General features: G+C 37.2%; 1 protein-coding gene across 2 annotated transcripts in view; it reads left to right on the top strand.

Moving 5' to 3' along the window:
• The window catches only part of LOC131146179 (phenylalanine--tRNA ligase beta subunit, cytoplasmic-like), an 87,641-nt gene that overhangs the window by 21,970 nt on the left and 40,144 nt on the right, over positions 1-25,527 (top strand). For both annotated transcript variants that reach the window (XM_058095566.1, XM_058095565.1), the window contains exons 7-13: positions 499-540; positions 1,073-1,114; positions 1,337-1,413; positions 7,637-7,763; positions 7,859-8,026; positions 23,743-23,871; positions 23,984-24,085. In XM_058095566.1, the coding sequence (XP_057951549.1) occupies positions 499-540; positions 1,073-1,114; positions 1,337-1,413; positions 7,637-7,763; positions 7,859-8,026; positions 23,743-23,871; positions 23,984-24,085 (687 nt within the window). The remainder of the gene's footprint in view (positions 1-498; positions 541-1,072; positions 1,115-1,336; positions 1,414-7,636; positions 7,764-7,858; positions 8,027-23,742; positions 23,872-23,983; positions 24,086-25,527) is intronic.

Genomic DNA, 25,527 nt, shown 5'->3' with positions numbered 1-25,527 from the left:
TGGATTCTTAGTGAGACATTTAGAATGCAAGATGCTCGAACACTCCTCTCCTTCTCTTAGGAATGTTGCTGATTTCCCGCCATTAGAATATGAAGATCCACAGAACATATGAAGCAGTCTTGGATGATTCGAATCCAGTTCAAAATTCCTTTGAAGCCTGTCACAGAAACAGATGCTGCTCTTAATTGCTATCTGAAACTGCTCTTGCCCAGGATAAGATGCTAAAAACCCCACCCAAGAGAGGGAAAAAAACACTGAAAAAGAGGGATTGAAGCACAAACTAATACATTAGTATATTTCTTGTTTCCATGGACTGTTCAGTGATATTTCTGCAAATTTTAAGATGTAACCCTGCATATCAGCTTTTTTCTGTGTCCTGTAAAATGGGTTGTTGGATTTGCTTTGCGGATGCCCAATTTTAGAAGTGAACAATGATGTATAACTGCATTATACTTATATGTATATTTTTTAACCCTTCTTTTCAATTCACTTTTACAGGCATTGCCACCTTCAGAGATCAATTTCGTGCCCCTGAAACAGGTAAATGGAAACTAGTTTGGTCCAACATTCAATAGAAAAATATTCATAATTAAAGAGAACTGGAACTATGATCATGTGAGTGATGTGTTGTCAATAATGACTTATTGAAGGGGAAATGCCTACAGGAGCCCACAATCAACAGCTTGGAAGGCTTTTTTTTTTTTTTAAACTTCTGCTGCTAGCTATTTTTGTTTCCCTTTGCCCTTTCATTTGCAATATTGTGCTTCTGAATTAGGCATGTAATTTTTTAGTATATTTAGCTCTTCTTTGTCAGTAGAACACCTTTAACAGTATAAAACTGTATGCCACTTGGTAGCAGTTCAACTGTCTACTTTGCCATGCAAAAATTTCTGTTTCAGCCTCAGTTTTCATAGTTTTTTTTTTTGTTGTTGTGAAATTTCAATAAATTATTTAAATTCCATTTTCATTCTACTGCCCTCATCCTTAATTTTTTTTAATATCTGAATTTTTATTTTCAAACCTGAAGTACGGGTTGAAATTGACTCCTATTTAATATGGTGGTTAAATTCAGGCAAAAAGCTTCAGAGCGGATGAACTGATGGAGTTTTACAAAGTGAGTCCATCTATGACAACTTAACTGGTGTATGTGTTTCAGACTTTCAGTGCAGGTGTTTAATAATGGCTTTTCCATCATTTGCCATTTTGATTTGGTGGTTCCCCTGTGCATGATTCTACTTTTGTTTTCCAGAGCTTATTATCTTATAGTATATTTTATTCTTCTTTAACACTTCAATGCATTATGTTGATCTAGATTTTACCTTTAATATTTTGGCAGTCGGATTTCAAACTGAAGAAGTTCTTGCACATAATTGAGAACTCTCCTGTGTTTCCTGTTTTATTTGACCAAAATAGGTATGGAAGTTTCTCTTTCTTTTCTTTTCATGCTGCTTATTTTTAAGATCATTGTTGGTGGATCCCAATACTAATCCTGTATTGCAATCAGGGGCTGCTCCTGGTGTCTCTAGTAACAATCAATGTTTTGACAGTCAGAGCAGACAGTGAACTGGCTGCCCAACCAATTCCCAGGTTGACTGGTCTGATTGGTCCAGGCCTATTGGGTGACATCAGCCTGACAGCATAATTGCATTTTTATTTTGAAAAGTTCAAAAAATATGGAAAAAATTAGATAAATCAATAAATTACTAAGAAGTTGGGAAAAGTAGATGGATTATTCTAGCCTACTACATGACTGATGCTCGCAAGTTGCGTGCAAATCAAATTACTAAACACATCTTAAAAGTTAAAACAAATAAGACATGATCTGACATTTTCAAATTTAAATAACCTATCAAAGATAGTGTTGCAAAGTAAAAAAGGGGACTTCCAAATCCAAATTAACACGCACCATCACACCATCCATTGTCATTACAAACACATCCCAAATGTGACATGCATACATCATAATTAACAACCCTAGGTTCCAAACTAAAGTAAAACATAACAATTAAGACTCATGGATTCAGCCAATCTTCATCGTCATCATTGCTACTGTTTCTCTCTCCACTACTAAAAGATGCCAAACTAACCTCTTTCTCAAGCATTGCGAAATCATCTTCATTATCTACGCAAGAAAATGACTGTAAATTGAGAATACTAATATTATATGCACACACAAGAAAATAAACATATTGCCATAAATATAATTACTAAGGAACTAGTTTTTATCAAACTAATCTTTACTTCTTTAGGTGTGAGAGCATGATCTCCAATTTTTGGTTGTTCTTCCTCAAGCATACTTCTAACTCATTATAATCAAGTTCCCCCTTCCAATTCTTCCCTTACCACCCAGAACTTTGTTTTGTCAATATATTCATAATGAATGGGATATTAATGTCACAATTCAAATTTAAGCCTAAAAATACTTTTAACTAATTAAGTATGAATTAATGTCATTAGCAAGAATAAAGAAAGCATTCAATCAAATAGATAATGATAGGAATCTAATAAGTAGCAATTTTTTTTTAATATAGATATATTTTTTTGGATAAGAAATAAAATTAGTTTGCAATTGGAAGTTATAATTAACATGTACAAAGTCGTTGCCCTTGAATTATGCTCACTTTCCAAATAAACAGTTTTACAAGAATTTCTGATGGTCAACATTTGCAAATTTGGGACATGGTTTTAAATAGTAGCGGGTATCGCAGCATAACTGTAATGGGTATTAACTGGATTCAGGAGTAGCGGATGCTACATAATGGGAAGCAAGGGTAACAGTCGTGAAATTTTTTTCAAGCACACACAATCTTGTGTATATTGTTTATTTGCATGTTTCAAGCTCTGAACCCTTCTTAAAAAGAGTTATAATGCATTTTTATCCTCTAGCTCAACTCGCTAATGTTGTTTAGTAAGGGAACATTTGTTTTAAATTGCTATTGACAGAAAATATATAAAAATTTTCGCTATAAGATGTCCATTCCCAAATTTTGGTCTGTCTTCATTTTAATTCTGGAAAAGCTTTCCCACCTACTCAGTCCAAATAAGTTGCACTCCTTTTCTGTGTAGGGTAGTAAACAACACAGCAATGCAGAAAAATCCTCAGCCGACTATATCTAGCTAATCCTGCAGAACTCCTGATCTTTGAAATAATTCTCGATACTTTCCCAGTTTAATGCAGCTTCAACTTTTATTGGTTGGACTCACTAATGTTCGTGCAATGTTTTGGTCCAGAAATTAACCTTTGTAATGCCGCTTTCACATTTCAATCTCTAAGCAGTAAGCACATAATATGTGGTCCTGAAATATTTGCAATACAATCCTTAAGTACTCTGCATGCTCTATAACATATCCTCAATAAAAAAAATTACGAACTGATCCAAAAAAAGTTTTGAGCATTCTGTTCGGTCAGTCCATAAAGGCTACAGGGCATTGATTGGCCCTAATGGCATAGCCAAATACTTGTTAGGTCCACAATGGTTACTAAAACTAGTCTTTGGAATATCTGACTCCCGGATGCACAACTAATGATATCCAGATCAGCGATCAATCTTAGATATGTGTTCTGATTACATGTGGGATCAAATAATTCATGAATCCTATACAAAGGATATATATTCTTTATACTTGGTTCAGTTTCTTGAAATCCACAGGTAACTTTGGAGGACCTACTTACTTTTTAGCAAATAGTGCAGGTGCTCCTTATGGTGAAGTACTTGTCCTCATGAAACCCAAATCTAGCAGCTCTTCTAAATCTGCTGGAGCCATACAATATAGAGTAATAAATATCAGTGCTGTACCTGGAAGGAGATCAATCACAAAAATCTTTTTTTTTTTTTTTTTGAGGTGGTGATAGTCGAGGTAGTTCATCTGGGAAAGCACCAGGAAAATCATTAATATTTGGGATTTCAGCATTCTCTGTGGACCTTCCACTACTATACAAAGCTGATTAATAACTTAATAAGTAACATGACTTCCATTTCTACAGCAAGAGCTCAATACTGTGATGCAGCGGAGCTCATGGAATTACAACCAAGAGAGAATGTGGGAGAGAGTAGAGAAGAGGGAAGAAGGAAGAAGGAAAAGAAGGAGTTAAAATGGGGGAAATCAGTCACTTTCAATTCAAATTCATCAAAAACGAACTTTTACATGACCTGCATGTCCTATTTGTAAGAAAGCCTAAAATACAAGAAATTACACATGTACCCCTAAGATACATGAAATTACAAAGGAATCCCTAAAAATACACAAATATTACAAATGAACCCCCAACTAAACATGAGCCTAGTTAATTACTCCGGGACTTATTGGCTGAAAAGTCTACTAATTCCTCAATCCAATTTTTCCGTAATCAGCCTCAATGATGGTCCATCCATCCATTGTCCTGCATCAATCTCCCCCCAGTTGCAAAAAAATTTGGCCTCCAATTTTGAAATGTTGGAGGATCAATTCCTTAGAGAACTCACAAAATGCAGCAAAGTCTGATTCTTATTGCTGGCAGTGACAAATTGACTCTCCAAAGTGCTGATGGAAAACCTGTAGTCCAATCTCTATCTTTTTGTAGAAAAATGTTGTGCTTCCTTGCAAAATATCAAGTCCAAAATCAAAATGTCACACTGCACATCAAAATATGAGGACAAAAGCCCAAAATATTATGGTTGGAACCAATTTATTGTGAGCCTAGAAGTTGCAGGGGTTTCTGGGAGTTCTCCACATTCATGTTGCCGGTGCATGGGTGCATGTGCTGCCAGCGATGTCCTCCAGTGATGAAATTTTGGGCTGTGGTAGATTGAGGGGTGGTCAGTCCAGTGGTGGTGGCACTGTGAAGAAATAATTGCAGGAAGTTTAGGGATTTTGAAGGGGCTATGGCTGGGTAATGTTTCTCCAGTGCGTGAGACCACATGGCTTGTCGGAAGGTGATGAAATTTTGGGTAAGGGCCTCTTGGAGGCATAGTTGTCAAATCAAGATTTGGATTATGAATCGAAATTCCAATTTTGGTAATCGAGACTAAAGGATCAAATTGAGCCGAATTGTAAGATTCGGTTCCATTTCCAAAATCAATTCTAAATGACATGCATATATTGATATACAAACAAGAAGCAAAATGGTAAAGTTCATTTAGATTTTGATAATAAAAAAATCATATTTCATGTGTATGCTTTCCCTAAGCAAATGAAAACTAAGAGAAAGAGTCCAGAAATATTAGTAAAAATTTGAACTTTATGCTATTTAAGTGAAGGGATCAAGAGAAAATAATAAAAAATTGAATTTTTGGTGTTTATGAACAACTAAAAATAATAATATTTCATGTGTATTTTTTCATAGACTGAATAAAAAAAAAAATGATAATAATTGAACAAACTACCACAAAACAACTATTGATTCTTAACACAATGAAACATGAGTACCACCTCAGCCAATGACTGTTCTTTCCCTTCTTCTTAATAGCATAATAATACACTCCTAGGGTGAAGAATGGTTTTGTGAAGGCAACATAAGATGTGAAGTTCTATTTCTTCTCTTTTTTAGCACAAAACAGACTTAGACAAGGAGTGGAAGGTAATCGTGTAAAAACAGAAGCAAGAAAAAAAGAAGAAATCTTATTTTTGGGTTTTTAACTGGTTGGGTTTGTCAGGATATGATAGGTCTAGAATTGTGTGAATTGATTGATTTAGATCGATTCGTTAGATTCACAAGGTGAATTGATAGATTCGGCAATGATTCAGTAGTTTTTAGTCGCTAGTAAGGTCCGAATCGATTTCTTGTGGAGTTGATACAAATCGTATCAATTGAATCAAGAATCGTAAGATTCTAACAATTATGCTTGGAGGTTTCTTTTTTATTTGGTTATGGTGGTGTTGTGAAAGGGTGACTGAAAATGGAATTTGAAAATGAAGGGCACGACTGTAATTTACAAGTTTTTCTTTTTTGACTGAAATTCCAGGGCAGAATGGATGAGTGAAGGGGCTGAAATCTGGGGTTGGTATTTAAATTTGTGGATGGTTTCAAGATGGGAGATTGATAGAGAGAGAATGATGGATAGAGAAAATTGAAAATGTGAGAGCAAGAGAAGGAATTGCAGAATATTAGAGAGAGAGAGAGAGAGAGAGAGAGAGAGATTGTTATTTAAATTTGTGGATGGTTTCAAGATGGGAGATTGATAGAGAGAGAATGATGGATAGAGAAAATTGAAGATGTGAGAGCAAGAGAAGGAATTGTAGAATTCCACAGTTGCGGAATACTAGAGAGAGAGAGAGACAGAGAGTTATGGGAGAAAATTAGAAAGAATAAGAGCAGAAGAGTAAGACAGAGATTGCAGGACAGAAATTAGAACAGGGATAGAACAATAGATCAAAAGATTAGATTCAGTGAGAACGTAGAAGCAGAACAGGGGAGAGAAGAAAGGGGGAGGAAGAACAGAAAAACAGAAAAAGAACAGATAGGGAAGATCAGAAGATCAGAAATAGAGAGAGACAGAGACTGAAGAAGAGAGGAAAAATAGGGTAGGGGTATTGAAAATGAAAGAATGATGTGATCATGGTTGGGCTCTGGTACCAAATGATGCAGAACAGCAACATGAAATTACAGCCAAGAGAGAATGTGAGAGAGATAGGGGAGATGGGAAGGAGGAGGAGACACAATGGGGAAATCACACTTCATTTTTAATTCAAATTCATCAAAACTAACTCTTACATGGCTTTCACATCCTACTTATAAGAAAGCCTAAAATGCAAGAATTACTCATATACAAAATACATGAAATTACAGAATAACCCCTAAAACAGAATATTACAAATGAACTTCCAAATAAACAGAAGCCTAATTAATTACTCCTAAATCTACTGGGCTGAAATCCAATAATTCCTAAACCAATTCTCCTTAATCAGCCTCCGATGAGAGTTCATCCATTACCCTGCTTCTTGTCCTACATCATACTGATTCTGCGGGCAACATGCAATAGGCATCTTGAAAACACAATACTGTATTGTATGGCATATGAAGAAATACCTTCCATTGACCACCTTCTACTACCCTGTAGATAAAAAGCTGAACATCGTTTTCTCATTTCACATACCTGGACAAATATCCCAAGATAACTTAACTTGTAGCATCTTGGAGGTACCTTGAAATCACAATACATTACTCAACCTCTGAAGTAGCATTCTCATCTTAACACAATCAACAATTGTCTGATGCTGTTCACAATCACAGTGCACTATTCAATATCCATGGGGAAGTTAAATTGCAAAAGGGAATTATTTAATTTCTAAGATTGGAGAGCTTGTAACCAGAGGGGGCAATTTGATCAGTGTATTTCAGCTGGTGAACTATTATTCAAGATCATGTAGACTAACTACAGTTAGAGAAGAAGGGTGTTCGCATCACATGCTGGTTACCAGTATCCTGATATCTCTAGATGTGTGCGTGCATTTGCTCTTTGTTACTAATAACCTGATGTATATCTAGACCTGATAGCTATGCACATATATCTCTCTCTGTTTGTGTGAAGAGATTTTCCATGTCCTTGTGCAAGTATTTGAGGAGTTTATGTGCTGGTTTTTGTGGAAACTTCGCACTTGTGTCAATGTCAAATTTGCAATGCCACTATATTTTCATACCGAATGTTTGTTTCTGCAGAACTGTTTTATCTTTGCCTCCTATTATTAATGGGGCACATTCAGCAATCACTCTAAATACAAAGAATGTGTTCATTGAATGCACAGCCACTGATTTGACAAAGGCCAAGATTGTTTTGAATACAATGGTAAGAAATTGATAAGCTTTGATTGCATCTGCTTGTGTTTGTGGTTTTCCCTGACAGTTGGATAATTCTGAATTCATTCTCCTGTCTTCTTTTAGGTGACTACATTTTCAGTTTACTGCAAAAATAAATTTGAAATTGAACCTGTTGAAGTGGTACGCCCTGATGGAACATCATGTGTTTATCCTGATCTGTCAGTGTACAATACGGAAGTTCCTATATCCTATATTACTGATTCAATCGGAATTTCTTTGGAGGCAAAAGAGGTATTATAATTTTTTCAGTCTTCTTTAACAAACTTACGCTTGATTGTTTTATGAACTTGAGTGTCAAAACCACCATCCAACCATTAGCATTACTGATAGATGACTTGACATGGTTGAAGGTGTGACTGGAGCCTGAGGCCTGTGGTTGGGTGGGATGAGCTTTTGGGTTTAGGTATTGGGTTTGAGACTTTCATTGTGTGAACAAAAAGATATATTTAAATCAGTGGCGTTCATCCTCTTGTTATCTTATGGACTTTATTTGTTGTGCGTCTTTTCAAAGTTGGTTGTTGAAATGTGAGTTTTCTTGTGGTTGCTTGGTTTCTTCTATGATGTTTGCTCCATTTAAATATTTTTGACTATTTAAGTACCTAAGCAGTGTAGTTGCTAATAATTACTTAACTATATGTAAATATTTTAAATAATATTTTCCACGTGTCTGATGTTGGTGAACAATGTTGAATTCTGACAAGTTAGTTAATACAGCCACATTTTTATGCATTGGTTTGATGCTGCACATTGAGATCTCTCATCATATGACTGGAGTAACTTAGGATAATTTATACAGGTCATTGTTGCCTTCTTGTTTAGAGACATGACTTTGGTTTTGTAACAGTCAGGCTAGATGTTTGGGATTCAGGACTGAGATCTAATGGGAAATATTGGAGTTTGTAAAGGGTTAGAAAACCACTTCGATCTGAAGCTTAAACTTTTAAGTGGTTTCTAAGCATAGTAATGGGTCATGGTTGCCAGTAGGTACCGGATTGAATTCCCAATGAGAGTATTTACCACTTTAAAACATCATTTCATGTCCAGGACCCATATGAGAGGGCATGGGCAGACTGAGGGCAATTGTTAAGATTTCATATCCATGTTAACCATGGATTGATAGATTAAGGATTTGGGTTTAATTGTGATTTAACAGTGAGGAACAAATATTTCTGTAAGTCTTAGGATGCGAAGGTAAATGAAAAAACATTCCAAGTGTGGAAGTATACTGTAAAATGGTTTTATGCACTGCCAGGATGTCATGTATGCATTCAGAACATGTAAAAAAGTGCGGAGTATGGGTTCACCTTTTACAGGATAATTATAGAGTTGAACCAGCATTCTTGTGGTCTACTGCACTAGGAATTGTGTTGCCCATGTATGTGGTTGACAATTGATGAGTGTTTTTCATCTGAGTATTGTATAGTCAGATGATGATCTGACTGACATGTTTTGCTTGTTTCAAAGGCAAAAATTTCTTGTTTGCCCCTGTTAAATGCATCCATGATGAAATTATTGTTGCCTCAAACACTAACACAAAGCTAACTTTGAAATTTATTTTTAAATTGTATAAGAATTTGAGTGTACAATACTAACTTCTATTCCTTTTGTTGTTGCTTTGTGCTTTGTGATTTAAAATAGTTTAATCACCTTTGAACTTGAATTGTCTAATTTTCTGTCTGCTCATTCTGAGATAATTTTGTTGGTTTGGAGGGTACGTATGAGATCCTATCCACTCTTTCCTCCCCCCCTCCTCCTCCTCCTCCAAGGTTGCTACTTTTAGAAACTGTAAGCAATTTGAGAGCAAGCTTTTATGGCTTTAAAGAGGATGGTGTAAACAATTCCTCCTTTTAAAACAGTATTTTTTTTTTTTTTATATTAGTTTTTGTTTTGGTCAATTGAGACATTTTAAACCTTTGATAACTATATTTACTGAAGGCTTAAACGTTCTAATTTTGCTTCTGTTTTTGGATAGAAAAATAGAACATTATTAATGGTGGAAAGAATTTACAAAGTGTGTGAGATCCTCTAAAGCAAACCAAGAAAAAAATTAAAAAGAACAAATACTAGAAAAAGAAGAAAAATCTGGCAAAAAAAAAACAATCCTCAATTGCACAGCAGAGTGAAGAAGACATTCTTATCCCAAATCAATTTTATAGATGACATGCAATTTCAAAAAAATATGAGCATCTCTCTCTAGCCAAAGTAGCTATAAAACAGACTGTTGTATTTGTATGTGTGGCTCTTATACTTAGGGCTCATAAACAGAAGATAAAAAGCATATGGGTTGAACTCTTGAAGAGTGCAGTAGGGACTTGTCGACGAGTGTCCTGTTCCCATTGACGAGTAGATACCGAGAGGCTGGAAATTGTAGAGTCTCTGAGATACCTAGAGCATGAAATCAGACTCGTCGATGAGTGGTCTTCTCTCTCTCGTCGACGAGTGCTCCTGGGCTGTGAGGAAGAATTTAAATTTTGAATTGGAATGTTGGGACGGTTGGGTATTTGGAGGGAAACCTCTGAGGGGTTGTCAAATAGGTCCTTCTGGGCATATTTTGGATATTGAGAGATCATTCTATGAAATGTATTGTAAATTTTCAATTTCATAGTGAAATAATGGCCGGATTGCTCTCGTGGGTGTAGGCATTACCCAACCACGTATATTCTCGTGCTGTTCTCTTTACTTGTTTTCATATTTACTGGTTGTGTATGAATTTGTGTTCTTGATGCTTCATCATTTGCTGCGAGTTTAATCATTCCGCTGTGCATCCTATACACAATTTCCACAACAAATTGGTATCAGAGCGTTATTATCATGGCGTCGGGTACTTCTTTTCCAAGATTTGATGTTTTAAAATTCGATGGAACTGGGAATTTCGGTTTGTGGCAGAGGTGAGCTAAGGATATACTTGTGCAACAAGGAATGGTGAAGGCTCTACATGGTGTTCAACCGGATAATATGGATGAGGCAACTTGGGGAGAATTGCAGGCAAAAACCGTTTCTACAATACGCTTGTGTTTGGTTGATGAAGTTTTCTATCATGTGATGGAGGAGGATTCTCCAGCGGCTGTATGGCGAAAGTTAGAAAGCCGATACATGTCCAAATCACTCTCTAATAAACTTTTTCTTAAGCAGCAACTTTATTGGCTTAAGATGGTTGAAGGATCAAGCTTAAATCAACATATTAATGCCTTTAATCAAAATCAATAGTGATTTGATGCATGTTGATGTTAAGTTTGATGAAGATGATAAGACTTTGATGTTACCAAACTCCTTGCTAGCGACTCACACTTATGAAAATTTAGTTACCACTCTTACATGGGGAAAAGAGTCTCTTAATCTAGAAGAGTTGACAAGTGTTTTACTGAATTTTCATCAAAGGCTGAAAATATGTGATGAAGGAGAAGGACTTGTGGTGAAAGGTAACAATGAGTGTGGCAAAGGAAAATCCAAATATGGATCGAATTAGAAATCCCGTACTCAATCCAAGAAGAAAAAGGATATCCGGTGTTATAAATGCGGTAAAAAGGTGCATGTTAAACCGGAGTGTCCGGATTGGAAGAAAGGAAATGCTAAAAAGCATGAGGGTACTTCAAAATCTGCGAGTGTGGTTCAAGAAGGAGATTCAATTTGCAGTGATGGTGATGTTCTTTCGATTTTGTTGTGGTCGGATCACCGTACGGATTCATGGATACTTGACTCGACATGTTCTTACCATATGACTCCAAACAAGGAGTGGTTTAGCCCGTACAGGTTACTAAATTCAGGTTCAGTTCTTATGGGTAATAATGTTTCTTGTAAGATCATTGGCATAGGAAACTTTAAGATAAAAATATTTGATGGTGCTGTGAGAACCTTAAGTATTGTGAGACGCATAGCGGAGTTAAGGAAGAGTTTGATTTCACTTGGCACCTTGGATTGTAATGGTTTCAATTACAAGTCCGAAGGTGGGGTTATGAAAGCATGGAAAGGTAATCTGATGGTGATGAAAGGGCAAAAGATAGATGGAAATATCTACACATTGCAGGGAACTAATGTTGTAGGTGGAGCTTAAGTCGTAGATGTTGAATATGATGAAATTGTCTTGTGGCATATGGGGATACATAGTATGAAGGAACTACACAAGAGGAAACTCTTGAAAGATATGAAATCATGTCAGCTAGATTTTGCAAGATTTGTGTTCTTGGAAAACAAAATAGGGCAAAATTCAAGTCAGTTGTTTACAAGACGAAAGATATTCTTGATTATGTGCATTCCGATGTTTGGGGTTTGGTTAGAGTAGCATCAAGGGGTGGACATGTGTATTATGTGAGTTTTGTTGACGATTATTCCTGAAAATTCTGCGTATACTTTATGCGGCATAAGTCTGATACGTTTGCCAGGTTCAAGATGTGGAAGACTAAAGTGGAAAACTAGACGGGGAGGAGAATCAAATATCTAAAGTCGGACAATGGGACCGAGTACGCTAATTCTTGGTTTATGGAGTTTTGTGAGCAACAGGGCATTAAGAGACATTTTACGGATCGCTTGACACCTTAGCAAAATGGTGTGGCTGAAAGGATGAACCGAACTTTGGTTGAAAGAGCTCGGTGTCTCAGGCTTAATACAGGGCTACCGAAGAACTTCTGGGCCGAGGCAGTTAGTATGAATTGTTTTTTGATGAACCGATCACCAAGGGCATCACTAGAGGGTAAAGTGGTAGAAGAGATATGGATGGGAAATGCAGTAGACTACTCCGAATTGAAGGTATTCAAGTGTCCAGCCTATGTTCATGTGTCTAGTGAAGAGAGGTCTAATCTTGACCCAAAGTCTGGACGTTGCATCTTTTTGGGATATCAAAAGAGCGTGAAGGGGTACAAGCTGTGGGATCCAGTGGCAAATAAGGTGGTGATCAGTAGAGATGTAGTCTTTGACGAGGCTATGGTGAAGCGTACTCGAGATTGTAATGATTAGAAATAGGAGCCAGAAAACTTGGGCACATATGAACATGTTGTGCAGGTGGAGTTGGAAGCTTAGGGCAACGACAATGATCATGGTCCTTTGGTTGCAGGGATTTCAAGTTTGGGAACCAGCAAGTCGACAATCTTTCTATGCGGAGATCTAGACACACTATCAGACCTCCGCCAAGGTATGGATTTGAAGAGTTAGTGTCTTTTTCTTTTCTCACCAGTTGCAACGATCCAACTACATTTCAAGAGGTTGTGCACGACTAGGAGAAAGGTAGGTGGATGGGTGTAATGATTGAGGAGATGAAATCACTACATAAGAATCAAACTTGGGATTTGGTGGAGCTTCCAAATGGGAAGAGACTGATAGGTTGCACATGGGTATATAGGAAGAAGGAAGCAATTTCAGAAAAGGAAAGAGAAAAAGTCAAGGCACGATTAGTAGCAAAAGGGTAGTTACAGAAGAAGGGAATAGTCTATGATGAGATCTTTTCACCTGTGGTCCGACACGCTTCTATCAAGATTGTGATGGGATTGGTAGCCCATTATGATATTCATTTGGAATAAATGGATGTGAAGACAGCGTTTCTTCACGGTGACTTGGAGGAACAGATTTATATGGTACAACTGGAGGGATTCAATGAATCAGGGAAAGAAAACTTAGTTTGCAAGTTGAAGAAGTATCTTTACAGGTTGAAACAATCTCCAAGGCAATGGTATAAAAGATTTGATTCCTATATGATAAGATTGGTTACAAAAGGTGTGAGTATGACTACTGTGTGCATGTGAAGAAGCTTGATGATGGTTCTCTTGTTTTCTTGTTATTGTATGTCAATGATATATTGATAGCCGCAAAAGTTTTAATTAAAGTAAATCAGTTATAGGAACTGTTGCATAAAGAGTTTGATATGAAAGATCTTGGTTCAGCCAAAAAGATACTTGAGATGGAGATTCGTCAGGACAAAACTGTAGGGAGGTTATGGTTATCTCAGGGTGGTTGTGTATAGAAGGTGTTAGAAAGGTTTAGCATGGTTGATGCAAAACCGGTGTCACACCTCTAGCGAGTCATTTTAAGTTGTCTACTGCAGATTGCTCAAGTACGGATGAGGATATCCGAGACATGTCAAAGGTCCCCTATGCAAGTGCCGTGGGGAGTTTAATGTATGTCATGGTGTGTACGAGGCCAGACTTGGTACATGCTATGAGTGTGGTGAGTAAGTTTCTCTCTAATCCAGGAAGACAACATTGGGAAGTCGTCAAATAGATATTCAAATACTTACGGGGTGCATCGGGTTATGACATCATGTTCAGCAAACAACAGGGTAGTCCTTCAGTTATGGGGTTCGTTGATGCTGATTATGCAGGAGATATAGATGACAGAAGGTCTCCAATGGGTTATGTTTTTACCTTTGTAGGAGGACCTATATGTTGGAGATCCATGGTTCAATCTTTGGTGGCATTATTCACAACTAAAGCTGAATATATGGCAGTTGCCGAAGCTACAAAGGAAGCCTTATGGCTAACCGGTTTGGTCAAAGAGTTGGGCTTACAGCGAGATGGGGTTGTGCTACGTTGTGACAATCAGAGTGCTATTTACTTAGCAAAGAATCAAGTGTACCATGCTAGAACCAATGATATTGATGTGAGGTTCTAGAGGGTTCGAGAGTTGATTACTTCAGGTGAGCTTGTATTGGAGAAGGTTCACACGTCTAAAAACGCAGCAGATATTTTGAAAAATCCGGTCACAAGTGAAAATTTCAAGCATTGCTTGAACTTTCTCCATGTCTCCAAGTGATAGAAAGGAGACAGACTCAACTGAGCGGTCCAAGTTTAAGGTAGAGCAGTCAGATATGTTTTTTGAGTTCTCCTAAGGGACGTATAATCGCCAAGGTGGAGATTGTTGTATTTGTATGTGTGGCTCTTACACTTTAAGCTCATAAATAGCAGATGAAAAGCATATGGGTTGAACTCTTGAAGAGTGTAGCAGTGACTCGTCAACAAGTGTCCTGTTCTTGTCGACGAGTATATATCGAGAGGCTGGAAATTGCGGAGTCACTGAGATACCTAGAGCATGAAATCAGACTCGTCGACGAGTGGTCTTCTCTCTCTCGTCGACGAGTGTCTTGTTCTCGGCGACGAGTGCTCCTAGGCTGTGAGGAAGAATTCAAATTTGAATTGGAACGTTGGGACGACTGGGTATTTGGAGGAAACCTCCGAGGGGTTGTCAAATAGGTCCTTCTGGGCATATTTTGGATATTGAGAGATCATTCTATGAAATGTATTGTAAATTTTCAATTTCATAGTGAAATAATGGCCGGATTGCTCTCGTGGGTGTAGGCATTGCCGAACCACGTATATTCTCGTGCTGTTCTCTTTACTTGTTTTCAGATTTACTGGTTGTGTATGAATTTGTGTTCTTGGTGCTTCATCATTTGCTGCGAGTTTAATCATTCCGCTGTGCATCCTATACACAATTTCCACAACAAATTGGTATCAGAGCGTTATTATCATGGCGTCGGGTACTTCTTTTCCAAGATTTGATGTTTTAAAATTCGATGGAACTGGGAATTTCGGTTTGTGGCAGAGGTGAGCTAAGGATATACTTGTGCAACAAGGAATGGTGAAGGCTCTATATGGTGTTCAACAGGATAATATGAATGAGGCAACTTGGGGAGAATTGCAGGCAAAAACCGTTTCTACAATACGCTTGTGTTTGGTTGATGAAGTTTTCTATCATGTGATGGCGGAGGATTCTCCAGCGGCTGTATGGCGAAAGTTAGAAAGCCGATACATGTCCAAATCACTCTCTAATAAACTTTTTCTTAAGTAGCGACTTTATTGGCTTAAGATGGTTGAATGATCAAACTTAGAAAAGAGTCTCTTAATCCATAAAAGGTGACAAGTGTCTTACTGAATTTTTATTAAAGGCTGAAAATATGTGATGAAGGAGAAGGACTTGTGGTGAAAGGTAACAATAAGCGTGGCAAAGGAAAATCCAAATATGGATCGAATCAGAAATCCCGTACTCAATCCAAGAAGAAAAAGGATATCCGGTGTTATAAATGTGGTAAAAAGGTGCATGTTAAACCGGAGTGTCCGGATTGGAAGAAAGGAAATGCTGAAAAGCATGAGGGTACTTCAAAATCTGTGAGTGTGGTTCAAGAAGGAGATTCAGTTTGCAGTGATGGTGATGTTCTTTCGATTTTGTCGTGGTCGGACCACCGTACGGACACATGGATACTTGACTCGGCATGTTCTTACCATATGACTCCAAACAAGGAGTGGTTCAGCACCTACAGGTTGGTAAACTCAGGTTGAACATTCAAAGCTTCCAAACAATATGGGTACATTTTTGGCTCATGCGATAAAATAGGGGATTTATCTTTTGTTCATTCACCCCCATTGGAAGGTCTGGAGGGTGTTTCTATCTTTGATAATGATGGGTTGGTGAATCAGTTTCAGTGTAGGAATGGAACAGTCACCAATTTAGGAGATTTCAGAGGAGGTGATAGAAGCTCAAATTCTTGTGGATAAAATGGATTTAAAGCTGAGTGTTATTGGGGGAAATGTAGTGCATTTGGATGGTGCCAAAAGTCAAAAGATGAACGGTCAAAGGGAATTAGCAAATTTGAAGAGTTTAGTAAATTACAATGGAAAGGGTTTGAAAAGGGGGTTTCTTGGTTAATTTCTTTTAGTTCTATTTTGGGTTCTTGTGTTTTATTTTTTTATTCTTTTTTGTTTTTTATTTTCATTTGATGGATCCCTTGTCCCCGAATGTTGTGCCTTCTATTCTTTTTATTTAATATACATTCTTTTGTTATCAGAAAATAGAAAATCAAATAAAATCAAAGCTTCCACACTCCACAACTGAAGATACTGAAAAGGTGAATATTGATACGAACCCGACCTTAAGAAGCGAAAAAAGCTCTTCTACCTTCCTATCATTGAGATTAATGTGAAAATGGAAATCCCAAAATGCACCTTCACTGTCAGTAATCCAAAAGGGAAGAAATGGGTGCCTCAGAGGGCCGAATTAGAAGTTAGATGGAAGAGAGAAGTAAGAGCAACATAATGAAAATCTCCTGAAGATAAATATCCTCTTAAAAGTGAATCCTACAACCTTCTCACACTTTATACTTTATATTTAACACAGGGAAAGGAAAAAGGAGACAGATACAAAATGAATTTCCATGGGCTTTCATGCAAAACTCTAGATGCAATATTTTTTGATAAAAAAAATAGAAAGTTTTATTGAAGAGAATAGAAATTACAAAGAGAATAAGAAATCTTCCTTAGAAAAAAAAAAAAATCAAAACAGCTCTACCGCACAAAACTGGAATAATTAAGCATTTCAATTGTGCTGAAGCATCTTTACCCCTTACAAAACCTGTAAAATAGATAGCCAACAATTCCTTCACTAACTTCGGAAACACCCAATGCACCAATCTTGCTTGCACAATGGAAAGAGCTGCCAGTTTATCTCCCACATCAAATTAATTTAGCCAAATGCCTCACTACTAGCTAACTAGACATGAGCCCTTCCTCATGTAGATTCCTCCTTTTGCTCGTCTACCTACACAAGGTATTAGTGGCCATTTCAAGTCTCTCCAAAGAAGGCAAAAAAATTATTCCACACCCTCCAAGAAAGAGGAGCAATGAAGGAATAGATGAGAAGCAGATTCTGAATTTTGAGGACAAAGAGAACATGTATCTGTAGATAGAGCCTTGAAAGGCCTCCTATTTTGCAATAGATTGTTAGTGTTAACTTTGTTAAGAACAACCAAGCAAACAAAATCCCTCATCTTAGAGGGGGCTTTAGCCTTTCAAATGGATCCTTGTTGCGGGAAAGACAAGTTATTTTTGGTTAAGTGCTAAAATAAAGAACTGCAAGAATACTCCCCAAAAAGAATCAAGAATCTAGGAACAATAGTCTCCTTTTAGAAAGGAGTCTACAATCCAACAAGCTTAATAAGGAGGCATGATCCAAAACCTCCCTATCATTAAGAGCCCGTAGAAACCAGCTGCATTAGAAATAAAAAATGAAGAAGTGGATTCATTGAGCGAAAAGGACAATCTAAACAAACGAGGAAAAGATGAGTGAAGAAATGAACCCCTCCAAAATGTCTTCCAAAAACAAATACATTCCCACTTCCAACATTAAAATTTGTATAACGAATAAAAAGAGGATATAACTGTGAAAATACCCTTCCAAGGTTTTATGGCAAGAACAGCACTAAATTGGTATCCCACCCATTATCTTGCAAACCAAATTTAACTTTAATCACTTTGTTCCAAAAGGAAGACTCCACTAAGGGAAAAAGCCACAACCATCTACCAACTAAAGTAATGTTCGTAGATGCCATTTTACCAAGACCCAAACCCCCCCTCCTTTTATGACCTACACATAATGTCCCAAGTCCCAACTAACCAAATGATTTTTATTCTCCCCTGCCCCGGACCAAAGGGAATCTCTGTTAATCTTTTCAACAGTACAGGATGCCCTCATAGGTATTCTAAAGATAGACAAGAAATAAAGAGGAATACTAGCAAGGCAAGCCTGAATGAGTGTTATATGCCCACCTATGAAAAAATAAGGCAACCTTCCACCCATCTAACCTCCTAGACACCTTCTCCACCATAGAATTCCAAAACCCAATTGATCTTGGATTACACCCTAAAAGCATTCCTAAATAAATCAAAAGCCAATCAAGAATGCCACACCCAATAAAGAGGACAATTCCAATGATCTAGAATATCCAAATTAATGCAAGCTAACCTACTCTTCTGGTCTTCCCCAAATTAATTTTTAAATTGGAGACCCTCTCAAACAATTGCAAAATAATAAGCATATTTAAAGGAGACTCCCTATGATCTTCTGAAAAGAAAATAGCATCATCAACAAAATGTAGATGAGAAACCACAAGGCCATAACTTCCTGCCTCAATCCCTTTCATAACACCTCTATCTACAGCTTTACTATCCAATCTACTCAGAACATTTACCACAAGAACAAAGAAAATAAGAGAAATAGGATCACCTTGCCTAACCCTCTTTTGAAGCCCTGAAACAAGACTTATGCTCTCCATTTTAATAGCAGAGGAGGAAGCATTAGATAAACACAACCTCATCCAAGATCGCCATCTTTGACTAAACCCCTTTCTAAAAAAGATATTATCAAGAAAGTTTCAACTAACTCAATCATAAGCTTTTTTCAAAGTCTTAAAAACCACCCCTTTTAGCATGTGGTATCCATTATCCACAACAAAATCAGTATAAGGAATAAAAAGAGGATATATCTGTGAAATACCCTTCCAAGGGTGATTGTAATAGTGTGAGCGCTATTTTTCTTACCTTTGTACCAAAGTAGGAGAAATCTATGATGTATGGGATTTTAGGCCCATTAGTATGGTCACTAGCCTTTACAAGATTCTTTCTTAAGCTTTTCCAAGAGGCTTCGAGAGGTTTTAGTGGATATGGTGACTATGGCTTTAATTTCACTATAGAGATACACATTTTAGACGTTGCGTTGGTAGCTAATTTAGTGGTAGAGGATGTGAGGAAGCAGAGGAAGGGGTTAATCTATTAGCTGGACTTTGAGAAGGCTGATGACAGGGTGTATTGGGGTTTTTTGGATTATGTGATGAGGAGGAAGGGTTTTCAGTAGTGTGGAGAAAGTGGATTAGAGGCTGTCAGAGCGTAATCAATATCTCTGTCATCTTCAATGATCAGTCCAGAGAGTGGTTTAGGGCTTCTTAGGGAATTAAGCAAGGAAATTTGCTTTCTTTGTTTTTGTTTACCCTGGTGCCAGATGTCTTAAGCAGGATGCTCTTGCATGCACAGGACTTGGGGGTGATCAGGGGTTCATCCAATTGGCGAAGAGGAAGTAGAGGTATCTCATATCTAGTTTTCCAGTGATACTATCTTGTTCCTTGAGGATAATGTTTAAATTCTGGAAGGCAATTATTTTGTTGAAAATTTTCAGAAATATTTTGAGATTAAAGATCAACTTGTCCAAGAGTGGGGTGGCAGGCATTAACATGGGTGGCCAGGATTTGGAGGGGTTTAAGACTGAACAGGATTAACACTCATGATTTGTTAAAGATCAGAAGGCCCTATGAGGTCCTCAGCTGTCAGCCCTAATATATGTGTGATGTGCTACAATCTAATGAAATAAATGCTTACTTCTTCCATCATAGAATTTCTATTATTTGTCCTCTTTATTCAACAAATTTGATTGACTAGAATAATACTACAAAACAAAGGAATCTATTGGTAATAGATCAAATTAAAAAAACATTTTTATCATATATATGAACAATTTTCACATAGAATTGAAGGGAATAGATGGGATAATAGAGAACAAAGTTTGATTTGGATTACCGGTTCTGAAGGTTTATTACTGACGAGCCACAGCAATTGCTCCTATTAACTTCTTCCATCGTTGTAGAGTGGCAATGCATCACTGGAGTGCCTTCATTTCTCGCTTTGGTGAAGCTTGTGAGCCACCTCGGGTGGTGGGCAGTACGTGTGAGATTCCGAGGTTTTGGATCGAGTAGGAAGGTAGGGTAGGAAGGTAGAAGTTTTATGGCGCAATGCAGTTTCTGCTATTTTGTGGACTTTATGGTGGAGAGTAATGCAAGAGCTTTTAAGGATCCCATCACACTACCTCTCCATGTCTATTGTGGGACAGAGCAGTGTTTTTGGCCTTTTTCTGGATCTATTCCTTTGGTTTCTTTGGGAGTGTTCCACTGCCTGATCTGGTAAGGGTTTGGAAGTTAGCATTATTGTAATTTTCTGGTTGTTTTCTTTTGCACTTTGGAGGATTTCTTATCCTCTTCCTATTGTACTTTCATATGAGGAGTTTTTGTACATTATTTCCTCTTCTTGGAGTATATCTTCTTTTTCTATATATGTAAAAAGAAAAAAGAACCATCCCAAACTAGGAACTAAAGCAAGCTTGTAGATTGTTTGAGCAATTTGCAGGCGTTGGAAAAAATTAGAAAATTCATGTCTAAAGAGTCAGTAGAGACATGGTTGAAAAGTTTATTGGGAACAATCAATTTAACATAAGGCATGTTGCAGTTTCGTAATCCAGCAACTTTGTTTTCCTGGGATTGTTGACCTTCAGAAATTTCTATATTCTCATGTTTGTTCTCAGATTCACATGTTTCAGCTTGGGGTTCCAAATGGCTCACTCATCATCTCCTCAATTTCTTCTCATGTTGATAATGCTGGGAAGGGGCTTCAATATTTCATTGCTAGAGTTAGCATAATGTAGGGACCATTATCTCTAAATTCATAATAATTTTGGTTCTTTTACAAGAATTAAGATGCACCACTATAGTCCTTAATTCGTATTTGCTTCAACTTATTTTTCAAGTGTTCTGCTCTTGAGCCATAGTTAATTTCTTTTAACCTCTTCCTCCTGTCATGCTTGAAATTTTGTCTTTGATTTCTCCTAGTCCTTTATAGTGTGAACATATTCAAATTGGTCCTTGGCAACAGTTATTTTTTCCCTTGGAGTGATGGAGCTTATTTGTGGAGGATCAATTATGGGTCATATTCATTGGATACACTTACGAAAGTGGGATGGGATGAGTGGGTTGGGTGACTTGGTTTATTTTTATTAGTAAAGGAAAGATTGCAAGTCATGTTAGTTGGTTAGGTTGGGAATGAGCCATAACCTTGTTTGTTTCGTTCCTCTTTTGCACGCACTATTCTAAAGAGTGGCTTGTGTTCTGGTTGAGTGGGGGAGATGGTTGATGATAAAGGAAGATTTCTGGCTTCCACAATAGAAGGGGTAGCTTCTGCTCTTTGACAACAAACTGTCAGCAACTGCAGTATGTAGTTTCCGGATTCAACTTGTTGGTGATTGATTTGTATGCAGGACTTTATTGAAATTTTGGGAACTTGTTTTGAACATTAGAAGGGCCATGAGTGGGATTGGGTCTCAACTAATGTTCTTATGGATTACAGTGGCTTGAGGGTGCCATTGGAGTTTTGGCGGAGATTGCATAAATTTGAGGAATAAGCAGAGTCTGGGGTATGGTTGGATGTATTTTGGGGTTCAATTGAGGCTTGTGCCATGAATATTGATGGTCAATGGTTCAGCACCACTGGTGGCACAATAGTAAAAGGAATATGCTTTCTGGCGTTATGGGAGAAAGCTGGGTTTGTCATCCTTCAGTGGAAGATTTTTTAGACATATGCTTTGCAGGCTTTGGTAGAAGGAAGAATAGGGCAACTTTATGGGAATGTGTTTTTTTTTCGCAGTATTATGGGGTTTATGGATGGAACGTAGTACTTGGATATTTTCTGGGAAAAAAACTGAACCAGATGCTGATTTGGGAAAAAAATAATTAAGTACTTTGCCTCCCTGTGGTGTGTTGGTTATGGATTTTTATAGAGGCAAGCTTCCGAGAGTTTCAAAGAGATTGGAGGAACACACCGACTTATAATCTCTTTTTCTCTTGGGTATTTTTATTTGTTTTAGTTTTGGAGTGTCTCAGTTTATCTCGGGAGTATCTCATTCTCCCTCCTGTAAATTCTTTTTATAGTAATGATATCTTCTTTCATTAACCAAAAAAAAAAAAAAAAATGAAGGTGGCTCGTGGGGGGTTGATTTGGTGGTCCATAACTCAATATCAACGGATGGTGGGTATGACTAATTGGCAAATATAGTGGTGGCAGCACACTGCAGTCAGGGCTGACTAAACTAACCGACAATGGTGACACATGTTTGAACACAAAGGGTAAAATCTGATTCTCAAATCACAATTCCAATTCTTAAAATCTAATCAATTTCATATCAAATTTATTAGAAGGTCTAGCATAATTGAGAACCAAGAAATAACAGTAACGAAACCTAATAAAACTTGAACAGTGTCTCCCTAACAAATAAAACCCGACAATCTACTAATTCTGGACCAAATAAAGTGAGAAAATACCATCAAAATAGAAAAAAAAAAAAAAATGCATTTGTATCTTAAATTTGAGCCACTAATCCCAAATGCCATAATCTTCCTCATGTGCATCCTCTTTGCATTTGTCCATAAAAGTCTCACAATGAATTAGTGCTTTGATCAGCTGCTTTTCATCAGTTACATAGTGCGAGGCCACTACTGACATCGCATGGTGTCACGGGCCGGTTATTTCACACCTTTGTGAAATGACCGTGCGGCGCTAGCTAAACCCCTCTTGTTTAACTAGCCGGCCTATCGTTTACCACAATTCATCCACAAAACACTTTCATTATCATTCAAGCAAATATCAGCGGAAGCAATAAGCAACTTATGAAAACAGTGGCAAGTAAGCAGTAAACATTGAAGTAACGTAATTCATTAACAACACCTCCATTAACATTGTGTATCTAGCGAGGGAGGCAAGTAGGCTAAACACGTTGATAATATCTAGTGAGTTTTACAAGTTGATGAACACTTATCCTCCCCTAAAGAGCTTTCTGTGTCATTCTCACTCTAGCACTATTAATCATCAAAGTGACCGAGGAGTCCTACTGCCTTTTTTAGTATAGGGAGAAACTAGTACTAGAAAATAAACCTACACTAGTATTTGCATGATGGAAACTTATTCCAAATGCACGAGACAAGCAGTCACAGGCAAGCATAATGTCCTGAACAAGCTTGGCTTATGATGATGGGAATGCCTTTGTCATTATAATATTGTCCTAGTAGTAGCTACACTGTATTGTATTTTTGTCATTGTAATTGAAGTTAATAACTATTGTGTTGGGAATACTGTGTGATGTGTACTGCATTGCATTTATTGATCATCTCTATCAGTACTTGGTTTGATTTACTTCTATGATTCATGTTGTATTTGTAATCTAACATATAGGTAACTGTAATGTGTAGCTCAACACAGGCTATCATGTTATAATGCATAAATCATTTCATTGTATTTGTCCCGTGTCAGCACTTTCAATGGCATACAACAGGCTTAGTTAAATTTTTACTATGTAAATACATAATCTACCCTATGTTTCAGGTGATTAACTTGTTAAATAAAATGCAATTGCATGCCAAACTGTCTGAGTCAGGAGATAAGAAGGGCAATTTCGTTGTGTCTGTACCTCCAACCAGAAGTGACGTCCTTCATCCATGTGATGTTATGGAGGTAATGATAAATATTACATTTAATCATTTCAATGCCGCATCTTCATCTCACAATGCCTGTCAAGGCTACTTATGTTTTCCCATTGACAAGGCATGTTTGCTTTTGTTTGAAGGATGTTGCAATCGCTTATGGGTACAATAGCATTCCAAAGAGAAAGCCTGCATCTCTAAGGCCACTGCCTTTGAACCAACTCAGTGATCTTATCAGATTTGAGGTGGGGAAAAGAAAATGCTTTACCTTGCGCACACACTTATGCATTCATAATTGTTAAGGCTTGAGGCACATTTGAGTGTAATGGGTCCTTGGGGCCTAGGCACAAGTTGCAGGTGAATGCTTGATAAAGATGAGGCAAACATGCGCTGGAGTTGTGTATAAACAAATCATATTTTAGACTTTTGAATTTTGTTCAATTATAACTAATATTTATAAAAATAGCACATGCAACCTCAAATTATCTGATCTCTGGCATTGCACTGTCAGTTAAGTCAATGTACATTGATCAGTAGAGAATTCATGCTAATTACCTTGTCAATTTAGTTCTTAGTTACCTAAATTTTATTGAAATAAAGTTTGAATGCTTTGTTTGGCTTAGTTTCTTGACTTTGATGTGTTTGTTGAAATTTCAAACGAAATTAGGATTAGTTATGGGGTTCACCATGCCCTAAATTTGTCCAAATCTGGAACTGTGTATTTTATCAAATATTGACCAAGGCCTCATTCACTTCATTTTTTTTTTACTGAGAATGTTTCCCGGTATTTCAATTCCAATAAATTTAGGCTAAATTAATTTTGACAAGCTTTAATTTTGATAGGTATCTACCTAAACTTGCAAACTGTCAACTTTTTCAATTTTATTTTTGGAAAGGTGAGTTGACTTTTAATTCTTGAAGAATTCAAAATTTTAATTATTGGATTGGTTGATAGATATTTCCTTGATTACATGCAAAATCATTTGTAAATGAAAATGAAAGAACAAAATGACAGCTGCATAAGCCTCAAATGATTTTACATGCCAGTAAGTGGATGATTCTTCTGGAACTCGCATGCGTACATTGGTGATTCAGAACCAAAAATATGCACCAGGCGTGCCTTTTTTGGGCTTTGCACCGTGCACAACCATACGTGCCTATCCACCTAAGAGAGTACTCGAAGTGCAGGTTTCCACACCTGAGTCTTTCCCCAATATCAGACTTTGCACATGTGTGTGTTGTGCCGTCTGTTTCACACTTAGCAGGTTCTTGTTGTTATCATGTTTACATGCTGGTGCATTTTTTTGTTAGATGTTTCAAGGTGGTGCTGCATTCTAAAGAGCTTGTTTGCAAAAAGTTTCTAAGTTTTACTATCAGCCAGGCCTATAAAGGTGGCTATGTTTGATTCTTCATTATTTTTTAACAGAGTTTGGTGTAAATTTCAATTTGAAGTATTCATGCATTTGTTTACATGACCTCTTTTTCATAGTATATTTCTGGTTTGCTTTGTGTTGTTTCAGTTGCATTGAAAGTTGAATTCTGTAAATTGAAGGACAGTGCAGAATCTGTCCATAAAGCTTCCTTTTGTTTTGTGGGTGTGAATTAGGATTTCTAGTGAATTTACACTCACACTTAGCAGGTTCTTGTTGTCATCATGTTTACATGCTGGTGCATTTTTTTGTTAGAT

This window comes from Malania oleifera, chromosome 13 (genome assembly GCF_029873635.1).
Source record: "Malania oleifera isolate guangnan ecotype guangnan chromosome 13, ASM2987363v1, whole genome shotgun sequence".
Lineage (NCBI taxonomy): Eukaryota > Viridiplantae > Streptophyta > Magnoliopsida > Santalales > Ximeniaceae > Malania > Malania oleifera.
Note: the sequence above shows the minus strand (reverse complement) of the source record. Positions and strands in the feature narration are given on the sequence as shown.